Here is a 12,516-nt window from a genome sequence, read left to right as displayed (position 1 = left end):
CGCAAAACCATTCTCTGAAGTTTCCCTAGTTTGGCAGAAGTTTGGAATGTGCGACAGGATGATCACTTGATGATTCCCTGTTCTCTTCATTCCCTCTGGGGCCCCTGGCATGGGCCACTGTCTGAAGACAGGTTACTGGCTAGATGGACCATTGGTCTGACCCAGTATTGCCGTTCTTATGTTCTAGAATGCCTCACATACCATAACTGTAGGTCCCCATGCACATTTTGATACATATATGGGCTTTACTTTAAACCCTTTAATTGGCATTGTTTCAAGGTGTACAGAAGATCACTGACATGACTATGCTTATTGATTGTGCTTTTATTTCTGAATATATAGATTATGGAGTAACTTTAGAAGATAGTCTGCAGAGGATTGTTCTCATATCCTGCATGTTGATCACGGCTCTGATTTTAATCTGTTACTTCTGCTTTGCCATGTATGTATCATACTGCACAAGGGTTTACAGAGCAGCAGTTCACCAAATATTCGGTTTCAAAGAGCATAATGGCATGTACAGTAGTATAGTACTTTGTAATCATAAAGGACCTTGTGTCTGAAGATATACAAGCAATCTCTTTACAAACATGAATTAACTAACCTTCATATCATCTCTTTGAACCAGGCATATAAAGAGATTAGATTACAGCACTTTTCTCCACTAAACCATCTGTATGATATTGCCAGGACTTCACAGGAGCCTACTGAGGCTTAATTAATGAGTGTTTGTAAAGCATCATGAGACCTACTGTTGAAAGGCTAATACACATTTTTAAGGGCTGCATCTGAGGTCCTTACTCAGATTTTACTCAGTCCTTGCTCAGGCTAAATTCTTATTGATTTCAATGGGCCTGAGTAAAATCCTCAGAATTTGGCCCATATAATTTGAAGAGAGCAAATGCAGCTAATATAATGTTAAAATGTTAATAGAGCCAACATCCTCATCTTTATAAAGTATTCCCCTTGTCAGAGCAGGATCTGTCATCTTTGGGCCCCCAGCTCTACAAGTATCTCAATAGTGCTGGTTATCTTATTGCAGTATTTTATTTTTGAGGAGTAATTTGCTGGACTTGGGTCACATTAATAGATTTTCCTGTTTTCTCACAATCTCAAATAATAATCTGACCATGTGACTGTGCTCAGGCCAGTTAATCATTAATATATGCACAAATGTTTACACAAGCGTTGCTGAAAAGCATTGTCACTCCTGGACATAAACAGAATAAGTGCTTCCAGTTGAGCATACAGACTGGTTGAGGAGAGAGAGTAGGGGTAGTGAAACTGGGGAATTGGGCCCAAACACAGCTAAGAGTAAGCAACGATTCTTGCTTTGCAGAGTTAAGAGAGAATGGTGGGATCAAATCCCAAATCCAGCCAAGAGCCATCTTGTTGTTAAGAATGTCAAGGGAGCTCAGGTATGTGATTTAAAGATTTTACAAAAAAACACATTTCCCATGTGTTTAAAAAATGAAAGAGGTCATATGTTCTGGTGCTGACTGTGATTCAGAGAAATATCAAGTTTAATTCAACCATACCCTAAATCTGTTTTATGCCTCTTTTAGATTTCAGTCTGGAGGAAAATGCTGTCCACTGATGAAATTAAGGCACCTTTCTATGATGTGAAACAGACTCACATGGAACACCAACTGTAAGTAAAATAAAGAACATTTCTCTGGTTTACAGCATAAAATATTTTGCTATCAAATGAACATTAATTGTGCCTTCCTTTTCATCCCCAAAAACAGAAGCTGTAAGAACTGTCTTGCAAAATATGCTCAAGGCCAAACCTTGAAGGGGAAAGACAACGTCAAAAGTGGTGAGAAACCTGGCAGTTGCCTGAATAAATGTGGAGAGTGGTTCCCAGAAGAGTATGAAGCTGTTCTAATTCCAGAGATCACTTTGATTGAAGATTCTCTTGAAATCTGTGAGTGTTCAAGAAACACTGAAACTGAGAGCCATGAGGACAACCTGGGTGAGATCCTCTTGTGCCCACCTTGTGAGAGCAGTGCTAATAGCTTTATAGAACACACTCAACACAACGATGCACTTGCAGACATGTTTATTAAGCTACTAGAATGTGGAACCAGTATCCATGACACTGAAATTCCAGACTTCATCATAGAAGAGCAAAAAACCTTTGAGAATTGTGAATCAGAAAATTCATCACAGCAAACACCAAAAGAAAATGTAGTCCAGGATCAACAGTCATGTGATACTTCACATGCTTGCTCCTTTTCCACTACAGCCTCTCAGGATGACCTCAAATGTAGAGCAGCTAGCACAAAGTCAGTGCGATCAGAAGAATCTTTTGAATCTGGTTATCAAAGTTCTAACATAGACACTGCTTCTCCCGAGGCAAAGAATCCTCCAGACATGTTGCATCAAAGACACTTTCTTTGCAGTTCTGAGACTCAGCATGACTTGTTGGTCTTGATTAAAAAATCACCAAATGCTCCTTCCTCTGAGATAATCAAAGACGGAATAAATAGCCCAGCATATCAGAGCTTCGACAGCCTCATGTCTCAGTCCACAGAGCCTTGTAGCACAGCATATAAGAGCTTTGACAGTCTGCTGTCTCAGTCCATGGAGTCCTGTAGCACAGCATATAAGAGCTTTGCCAGCCTGCTGTCTCAGTCCACAGTTAGCAATAGCTTGACACAGTGTTTGGAAAACCCAAGCTCTTCACTCTCCTTAGCAGAGTTTCCAGAGAATCAAATACTTCCCTACAGAGAAGAACAAGCCCATCAACCCCTTGGTGATCAAAGCTGTTACACCAACCACAAGGGTGACTGCACTGAGACTGCTTGTCAAACCATCTGTTCAGAAGACATAGACTTTCCATGGTTTTTCTCCCATGCTCATGACAAAGTTTCATTTTTCCTGCCAGAGAAAGAAGTACACAAGCAAATAACATGTCAACATGTTCCAGAAAAAGCAGCTGCAATTTCCTGCCCCTCTGTTTCTAACCCATCTAGTTACCAGCCTTTTGGTATTGCTCTCAAAGACAATAATACGCACTGTGACAATAACAGTGAGGCTATTTCTGAGTCGCCTTATAAACCCTTTATCAACCTTTTAAACAACAACCTCAAAGAAGCACTTCCAGCTATCACTCTCTGTGAATCTGACCTGGAGATAAACTTGTCAGACTTTCTATAGCATTGACTCAGATGTTACCACAGGCTTTGCCTTTGGACTGAGTTCAGGAGCGGCTCTCACACAAAACAGCAGTGACAGCCCTTGGATTATCGGCTTTAATGAACCATGTAGTGATGGTGAAGATGAAGATACTGTGGGCGTGAAAAAGTTGCTGTGGTCTTTAGATTCTAGCTCTCGGGAAGACTGGGAGGACCATGCAGGAGACAAAAAATTGTACTTCTGACCGTACAGATGAAAGGATACAAGAGAGTAGCAATAACATGCCATGTCCTCTTCTGCTGTGTCATACACGTGACCATTTGAGGATGTCTGTAAATGCGGAAGAAAAGTGAAGCGCAGTTACAGAATGTTGTGAGCATGGGAAGTGGCTGTGCAGTTAATTTATCAGAAGAGTCACTGAACCACAATACTATTGTATCTAAACCATCCGTAGAAAGAAATCAAACTTCAGAGCCCCTGAACTCAACCGAGTTGCCACTGGGTGGCCCATTTGTGGACAGCCCCTGTTTAGGACCCTGTCCTTTTGATTATTGCTCAATTCCAGGTGAGGGATCAAAAAGTCACTTTTCATAAAAACAGGCCAAATGAACCTAATGAGTGAGAGCACTAGGATGAACCAGTAAACAGTGAAACTTACCTTCATGGACAGGAGCTCGTGTAACTGCTATATGAACATGACTTAGATGAATTTCATGGGGTTGCAATCAAGATAGCCTTTGGGAATAAACAGTGTGGAAAATGGAAATGTTGCTTGTTTTCCCATGTTCCCTCCAGAAGAGCAGGCTGTCACTATGCAGACACTGGGTGGGCTCTGGAACAGATCAGAATAGATTTGCTGGGATGTCATGGTCACACTTGCTACAGAGCTAGCGATTGGTAAATGGCTTGAACTCTTGGGGCTGTTGGTACTTGAGGATCCCAGCAGTGGCTCTCCCAGTGTAAAGATGGTGACAAGCTACAGACTCAGCTAGAGTCTGTGATGGGACCTGATTGCACCCCCACAACTAGTAGCAGCTGCATGGGGCATGAACTCATGTTCATTTTGGCTTCCCCAGTGTTGGTCTGGCCCGAATACACTTGCATGGGAAAGATGTTGACCCTGCAGCTCAGATTCAGAGGTGCTATATAAGCTGGTTCACATCCCAAGGAACTGAAAGAAGGTGCAAGTTAAAGCAGGAGGTTGCTGACTTTCAAGGACACCTTTGTACAGCCTCTCATTAGCTACTTTCAGGAGAGTGCAGGGATTGTAACTGTGTCTGGCCCTGGCGTGGGTGATGTGAGAAGGAAAGCTGTAGCTCCCTCGTGGCCAGAGGTTGCTTTGCATCACCCTGCCTAATTTCCCTTTATGGACTCCCCAAAAACTCCAGATCAGAGCCCAAAAGTAATTAGAACACTCCCCTATTTGGGTCCAATTTATTTAGTCCTGACACACACTGGCCTTCCAGGCCCTAACCCCAGTTCAGAATCTCTCTCCCCCTTGGGTAGGGAATCCCACTCCCAAACCCTCCTTCCTGGGGCTGAGTCACTGTTCAATGTCTCTCTGTAGGCCTCCAAGCTCCCCTGGTGTCTCAGGGTCTTCCCTGCTTTAGTAAGTTACTCCATGGGGCAACTCCCCTGGTCTCAGGGTCTTCCTTGCAGGAACCTTTCTCACTCTGCATTTGGTTTCCTGCAGACACACGCCATTCTTGCCCTGCAGCTTTCTGCTGCTCTCATAGGGGACTCGTCTGATCCTTGCTCAGGTGTGACTAGTTAGTTACTAGGTTGGTTGGTCCCAAACCTCTAGCCCTTAAATGGGCAATCCACCCTTTTACAGAAGGCTCCTGAGTCTGCCCCCCTCTTGGCTGCAAGGCCAGCACCGTCTAGCCCTCAGTAACTGTATTCATGAGGGTCAGTTAGCTTAATGTGACTGCAGTAATTCTGTGGAAGTCAGTGGTGTTATTCCACACTGGTATCAATGTAACTGAGATCAGATGTTTTTAAACTGTGTATACCAAAAAAGCCTGACTAGTGTAGGATCAAACTCCCTAAGCTGTGTGTGCATTCCACCAGGTTTCTGTATGTGTCCGGGGTATAGACTGGAAACAACTCCCACAGCTGAATTCTGAATTCAGCTGGGATCACATGTGCCCTTGTGATAATACATCCAAAGGTTTTTCCTCTGATTCTGAGCTACTTGAGCATAGAAGTATATACTGTGGCATTATAAATTCCACAGTAAGGTGGTGAGTCCAGATAGTTAAATGGCCACTGCAAATTCTTTACATTTCAAGCCAGCTCATATTATTCAGAAATCCCTTTTCCCATTTCTAGCCATAAACAGAGAGGCATAGGCCAGTTCAGAGGATGTATCTGTGGCCACTGTTCAGCTACTGCGTTGGCATCTTCTATAAGGGACGTTTTTCACTGCTGCAGAACGACCTACAAAACTCAGATGGGCAGGCAGATGAGGGGTTTTGTGCCCCATGTAGACCTTTGTGGCCCTACAAAGGGAGTGCGTAACCTCAGGAGGGCACTACGGCAAGGTGCACGTGTTCAGGGTTGGTGTTTGCATTTGTTTGGACGCTGGCGCTTACGCCACTATAATGAGGATGTTGATAAATGAAAACATGTTATTCATTGTTAACATGGTGATTAACTCATTAAAGACTTATACAAGAATTATCAGGTTTAGAGTATTTTTTTCATTGAAAAATAGCTTTAATTGTAGGTGAAATATTCTATATATTCATTCCAGGGATGAGTACAGTTCAGCTATCACCATAGTACTTGATACAAGAGGATCTCACTAAACTGGGTGACTGGGCAACAAAATGGCAGATGAAATTCAGTGTTGATAAGTGCACAGTAATGCACATTGGAAAACATAATCCCAACTATACATATAAAATGATGGAATCTAAATTAACTGATACATTCAAGAAAGATCTTGGAGTCATCATGCATAATTCTCTGAAAAAATCCACTCAATATGCAGCAGCTGTCAAAAAAGCTAATAAAATTAGGAACCATTAGCAAAGGGATAGACAAGAAGACAGAAAATATCGGGGGAGGGGGCAGAAGGCGGGATAGGGGCAGGGCAGAGACTTGCAGGGAACAGGTGGAGTGGGGGTGGGACGTGGGGCAGAGGGGTGGGGAGGGTTTGTCCCAGTCCCCACACCCCCTAGGGACGGCCCTGGCTCCGGGTGTCCCTAAACCTCCAACTGCCAGAAGCTGGAACTGGATGACAGGGTGGATCAGTCAATAATTGCCCTGTTCCATTCACTCCTTCTGAAGCATCTGGCACCGGCCACTGTCGGAAGCCAGGATGCTGGGCTAAATGGACCATTGGTCTGACCCAGTGTGGCCGTTCTTATGATACTGAAAAGCACGTATTGTATTTCAATTCATTTAGTTTGTTTGTTTTTTCAAGCAGAACATAACATAAGCTAATATTCATGTGATGCAACAGCCCACTTCCCACTCTGGGCTCAGGGATCTGTTGGGCTGTATTACGAGTAGTCAAGAGGCAGAATGTGGGCCAAATCTGGACCGCCAGATGCTTTTGAACAGACCCCAAAATCTTTTTATTTACTCATTATTTATTATATTTTATTATTTATTATGATTTTCTCTGGAGTCTAGACCTTGACTATACCTTGATCAAGAAATTTGGTCCTTCACAAAAATAATTGACTCCCCGTGGGCTATCTTGTCAGAAAGGCTGTGTTTGGGGCTCCCTGGTCCTTCCCAGTGTCTCTGCTGGATTTGGAGTTGGCACTCTTCGGCTCCTTGTGAAAGGAATTAGAGGGATTTTGCAACTCAAGTACCCTGAGCAGTTTGTTTGCATGAACATATAACAAGGGCCAGGCTGACAGAGTACAGATGTCATTTTTCAGGCTGTATTGTATAAAGTGAACTGGGACATCTTAATATTTAAAACCTGTAAATTTGCATCTTTTATTTGTTCGTTTCTGTACTTTGCCTACTCTACAGCAACGTCTCCTCCTGCAGAGCCCTCTAGAGTAGATGATAATGCTCAGCATTGGTATAGCACTTGGCAGACAGTAACTGGCTGATGTTTACAGTCACTCCTCTCCTTGTGAGGTCAGGCAAGACTGTTGGCTGCATTTTACACCTGGGGAAACTGAAGCACAGAGTAATAACATTACTTGCCCTGCGCCACAGAGTGAGCGCATGGCGGAGCCGCATTTTGCTACTGCTGGTACATTGTATTGGGATGTGATTCTGGTTTTACACCTGTCTCTTTACGTGAAGTATGGCATTTCCCAGGGACTTTCTTTGCCTCTATGTAGCTCATGTTCCCAAGCTTAGTGTCACTCCCCCTGGGCTGGGTGGTGATGGCGAAGAACTGTGAATAAACACGATTAAGGGCACAACACAAAGACAGGAACGCTGCTAGGCAGAACAGCAAGGCCAAACTCACTCTCAGTAACAGGAGCTCCTGGGGTTTTCTGATGCTGCCGTGCCAGTGGGGCTGATTTCTCTGCTTGCTGCACTTCCTTACTCAGTCACAAGTAGAGGACAGGGAAACCCTAACGCCACCTCCTTAGCAGAGTGACCTGTGAGATAAGATGCCTGCACCTCCCTAGCAGAGAGGGGCGTGACTGTGCTGTTCACAGATCTGTACTTTGTCCATCACACCCTGTTATCGCTGCACGTAGCATGCAGTGCTGCGGACTCGGCGGGGTGGGAAGCTAGTAAACAGTTTTTCTAAATTCTGTGTGAACAGCAGCCAGTTTGGGATGAGATTCAGGCTGGATTCTGTCTGGGTGTGTCTGAAGCCGTAATCTGATCCTTCACGCTATTTTGCATATATTTATATTTCAATTCAGTTGCATCCAGGCTGTAACTTCACTGAGTGGAATTCTATTAGGGATTAAATTGGACAAGTCAACAAGAAGAGTCACTAGAGCAACACTCTGAAAGCATGAGCAGTTCAGCAGCATTACCTTTAGTCGAGTGACCAAGTCTGGCATCAAACCAAGACAGAACAGCTCCCTTCACCAACATGGCATTGGAAACTCCCCCTTTAGCCTATCTTTGGGGCTGCTCAAGCCAACCACTAGCATTCTCCTGGGTTAAAAGCAAGGCCTCAGTGCACAGGGCTCCCTATCTGGCCTCCACACACAAACCACCCATTTAGCACCCAGTATGGATGCTTAAATCCCGTTACAAGTACATAAAATCAGTGTCTCTGTATTTGATTTGTTACTGAATTGAGCTACAGTGATTTCAACAACTTTCAAATCAGTTTCAGAGTATCCATGCCAGGGGGTTACAGATTACACTGCACTGAATGGGTGCCATTTCTGTGGGTAGACAGAGCCGAAGGAATAGCTGTGTGATGCTAAAGAAAAGAGGTGGCTTTGCAGGACAACACACAAGATGTCGTGAAAAGGGAACAGGAAAAGAGACCAAGCCCAGCATCACGCCCGCCTTTGCAGATGAGTCACTTCCCTAAAGCCAGTCAAGTTCAAGGTTAGAGCAAGATTACAGGATACAGGCCATAGAAGTCGAACAGAATAGGACATTGACTGTGTATAGCAGCAGGCAGACTAGTGGTGCTTAGACTACCAGGCACAGTGTGCACCATTTAACACCCTCTGGCTGAGAAGGGCGAGTGGGAACTTGGGACTCACATTCTTGCTGTAAGCTGCCTGGCACAGTTTGCACTCATTGGTTTGGCTGTTTACCTTCTCTGGAGATCAGGCCGCGCCCTGCCTCCCCTGTGTGTTGTCCTGCATTGTAGTGACCAGGGATTCTCTCTCTGTGCTTCTGTGCCCCAGGGTAAGGGAGTGTCCCAACTGCTCCTGTTAATGGCTTGGAGAGAATATCCAGCTGGTTGAAGGAGCTCTGAGGAGGATATGTAGAGGTGGGGTTTGGTTCCAGGTGCTGGGCCTGAATCAAATGGCATTACTGACCTGCAGGGAGAGGCCTGTATTTGAAAAGACAAAGAACAAAGTTGAGTGTCGCTGCCAGAGGGGTTTCAGCAAACCTACCCTTGTTAACACTAACCCTGCAACCCCCTGACCCTCTACCCTTGTGAACAAGCACAGGGCGCCTGCCCTTCTGAGCCCCACTGGAGCGTTCCTCCACATTCTGCTTTACACATTTACAGTGTGTTTCATTCCTGGTTTGAGAGGACATTACGGAGCAGGTGCTTGTGCCTAGTTTTGTTTCTCAGACCCATGTGTCCTTTGGACCCAGCGCTAGTTCCAAAGCCATTATTCCTTGCTCACACACTCTCTGACTTTTCCTTCAGCTCCTTCCTCTCCAAATACCCCCATTCCAATTTCTCATTCTTATGTTTCAGTGAAACAGGAACATGCAAAGCTGGTTCTGGAGAAAACAGGCGAGTTTCCCCGGCTAGGCGCTGCCTCTCCCCACTGCTGGGAGGCCGTGGTTCTCACAAACTGCTTTGCCTTGGCAAAGGTAATACCCAGGCCTTTTATTTCCATTTGATGACACTGACTCTTCAAAGCAGTGCCGGCTCTGCTCAATAAACAATGTTGCTTCATTAGAAATTCACACCTGTGCTGAACATCTGCCAGCAGAAGCCTCCTTAGTCACAGCTCATTCTCTTTGTTCCTGGACTTTGTCTGTAGAAAAACCCTTCCAGCCTGGGCTCTGCAGAACGTACAGCTACCAGGCGTCAGAGACATTTCTGAAGTGTATGTTTGGAAGGCATGGGGATTGCACAAGGGACATGTGTTTCCAGCCGCTTCCAGGGAACGATACTCCTGCAATACACACATGAGAGCGTACATGCTCTGAGGGACCCTTCCCCCACCTCTGCAGATTGTTCCGTTCAAATGCTGCATCATATGACCATTTACTGCCCAGAATTCTGTCTTTTATCTCGCTCTGCAGCGTCCCTAGCCAGACGTCAGTTCCTCCCCTTGTCACACGCAGCGCAGAAGTCATGGCTCACTGCTCTGTGGTGGCAGGGAGGGAAGTGGGGTTGTGCGTGAACTTGCTGACACCAAGCATGTGGCTTGAGAACAGTCAAGCAGTCCGGATGTCAGCGGCAGGGTCTTTACTTCTCAAAGCAGATGTTGCAGAAACAAAGGAAAGAGACTCGGCAGATATGGGGAGGGACACGCCTCCATGCACTCATTGTCTCTTTTCTATCCTCAGGCTCACTTGGACCCTCACACAGTATCCCTGTACCAGAGTTTCTCACTAAGGTGTATATACATGAGTTAGAAAGGCTGGGAAGTGTGCTCATCCATAGTCATGTTAATTCACTAGATGTTGACAGCTTGTACTCTGTCAGGTCTGCTGAGGTAGGGACTCTGAGCTCATAGTCTGTTTGCATATGTCTTTGCTTCTGCACTTCTGTGGGTATCAGTGCTCTGCTTCTCCGGGTGACAGGGGAGGCTCTGGTCTCCACACCTGGCCTTATCTGCTCTTGCTGTGTTGGAGATTCTCTCATCCAAAAACTACATGTCAGATGAGGTCTCTAATCTGCGAGAGAGGAGAGGACAGGAGCTGATTTTCATAGCCATCAGTTGCCTGCATTGTGTGCTCTCTCCCTCCACATCAAGAGTTCACCGTTACCTTCCACACACTGAGAGCAATAACCAGCCAGCCCCTGAGCCCAGGCACCCTTACTCAGGCCAAACTCACTGACGCCAGCAGGAGCTTAGCCTGAGGGATGCTGTGTAAAGGCATCAGGATATGGCTGTACACACGAAGCACACCTGCCTCTCCAGGGGCTGGCCAAGCAGGTGCTTTAACAGAGACCCCATTTCTCCGCAGTCTCTGAGTAGCTTCTCTTTACAGATTGTGAAAGGGGCAGGAGCCAGGCTGAGCGGAAGAGCCTTGGAGAAAAGAAACAGCTGTGGTTCCTGACTGTGGCACTGACAGTGGGGCTCGTTAAGGAGAAGCCACAAGTTGTACAGTAGGTGAACTAGCTCCTCTCAGCTGTCCTCTCCCCCTGCTGCAAGGGGGAGCGTGGCCTGTGAGCCCCCCGCTGTACAGCGGTCAGTGGGCAATGGGCCTGCTGGCCAGTCTTTTAGCTGAGAAAGGAGATTGTAACTGCACTGCATGGTGCTGCCACACTGTCTTTAAAGGGGCGCCATGGTGGCCCTATTGCAGCCCCATCTTCATGTCCCCATGTGTGACAGGCCCTGTGCTGAGCCTCACTGCACAGATCCTGCCAGGCCTTTGCAAGGCAGGGTTCGCTGCCTGAGAGCACATGCACATTCCCCCACTCCTTCCTGTGCTCCCATGCACATGTGCGCAGCCTCTAGGAGAGCACGCGGGGTTTGTTCCCCAGGCTGGAAGGTGACGGAGCCAGTGACTAACGTGCAGCTGGGACTTTCCCACATGCTGCCATTTCCCCAGCTCTGAGGCATGGGGAATTTACTGTGGGCTGGGGGCGATGAGTGGAGGCAGCCTCTCACCACTTCAAGCATGGCTGGTTTTGTTTGTAATAAGCCACCCACCTGGCAGCGGGGGTTACAACACGCTGTAAGAAAAGCACAAAGGTGCCCGTTGTGGGGAGAATTTCCATACTTGGCTCAATATTGTAACTAAGTCCTGGCCATCTGGCACGTGCTGGATTTCGCCAGGGCCGTGCAGCAATTCACCATGACAGCAGGGCGAGCCTCCGCTGCTCCTGCCACAGCACCACAAGAAGCCGAAGCCCTGGCCCTGGCCCTGGCCCGCTCCGATTCCTCCCAGCAGAGGGCACTAGGAGACTGCGTCTCTTGCAGGCTCACTCTGCTGCACAAGACTTTCAGGTGCCAGGGAGCCCTGGGGGTGCACGGGGGTCTCGGTGCAGGCCACAGCCCTACAATACCGTCAAGGGACCCATGCTGGAATGGGGCAAAATGTGGGGAACACACCCCATGTTCTCTGCAGCACAGAGGGAAGGGGCCACGCTAGGGAGACAGCTTCAGTGAGCGAAGGGCTTGTTTCCCCTGGGAGGGCAGGAGTTTGGGCTCCTAGTTCGACTTTGTGCTCCCCACTAACCCAGTCTGTGGCCTGATCCCGCGAGATGCTGAGGACTCGTCGTGAACGTGTCTTCCCGACTCCTGCTCACTCCAGAGATGGCAGCAGCAGGCACCCTGCCTGCCACAGTTCAGCCCCTGCAGTTACCTGCATCACTAAATACTGTGTCTTAGCTCTTCTCCCTGAGGCTTGGAGGCCCTAGATCTTGTACCTTGTACCTGGACATGCTCACCTGCAAAGGGGTCGTGCTGGCCTCTTCCTTAGCTGTATCACACCTCACGCATGTACGTCACTTTCCATTTCTGTATGCTTGGATCCTGTGCGGAGGGGAAGGGGTGTGAAAGCTGTGCTGTATGCAGCCAGAAAAGAGCCCATCCAGACCTCTTCCTTATTCCA

At 47.0% G+C, this 12,516-nt stretch overlaps 1 protein-coding gene and 1 long non-coding RNA gene across 5 annotated transcripts in view; one reads left to right on the top strand and one right to left on the bottom strand.

Moving 5' to 3' along the window:
* IL4R (interleukin 4 receptor) overlaps positions 1-5,820 on the top strand; it is a 26,586-nt gene extending 20,766 nt beyond the window's left edge. For all 3 annotated transcript variants that reach the window (XM_048866411.2, XM_048866413.2, XM_048866412.2), the window contains 4 exons: positions 343-442; positions 1,340-1,418; positions 1,566-1,651; positions 1,749-5,820. In XM_048866411.2, coding sequence (XP_048722368.1) covers positions 343-442; positions 1,340-1,418; positions 1,566-1,651; positions 1,749-3,162 — 1,679 coding nt within the window. In that variant the 3' untranslated portion in view covers positions 3,163-5,820. The remainder of the gene's footprint in view (positions 1-342; positions 443-1,339; positions 1,419-1,565; positions 1,652-1,748) is intronic.
* Positions 3,388-12,516, bottom strand: LOC142073515 (uncharacterized). 2 transcript variants are annotated; one of them, XR_012670406.1, is made up of 4 exons: positions 12,353-12,516; positions 8,856-9,097; positions 3,800-3,973; positions 3,388-3,471 (listed from the first exon to the last, which is right to left on the bottom strand). It is a non-coding gene; the product is annotated as an uncharacterized LOC142073515 (long non-coding RNA). The 2 variants fall into 2 exon arrangements; XR_012670405.1 differs by lacking the exon at positions 12,353-12,516 and adding an exon at positions 9,694-10,026.

This window comes from Caretta caretta, chromosome 10, assembly GCF_965140235.1.
Source record: "Caretta caretta isolate rCarCar2 chromosome 10, rCarCar1.hap1, whole genome shotgun sequence".
Classification (NCBI taxonomy): domain Eukaryota; kingdom Metazoa; phylum Chordata; order Testudines; family Cheloniidae; genus Caretta; species Caretta caretta.
This window is presented reverse-complemented; position numbering and strand designations above follow the sequence as displayed.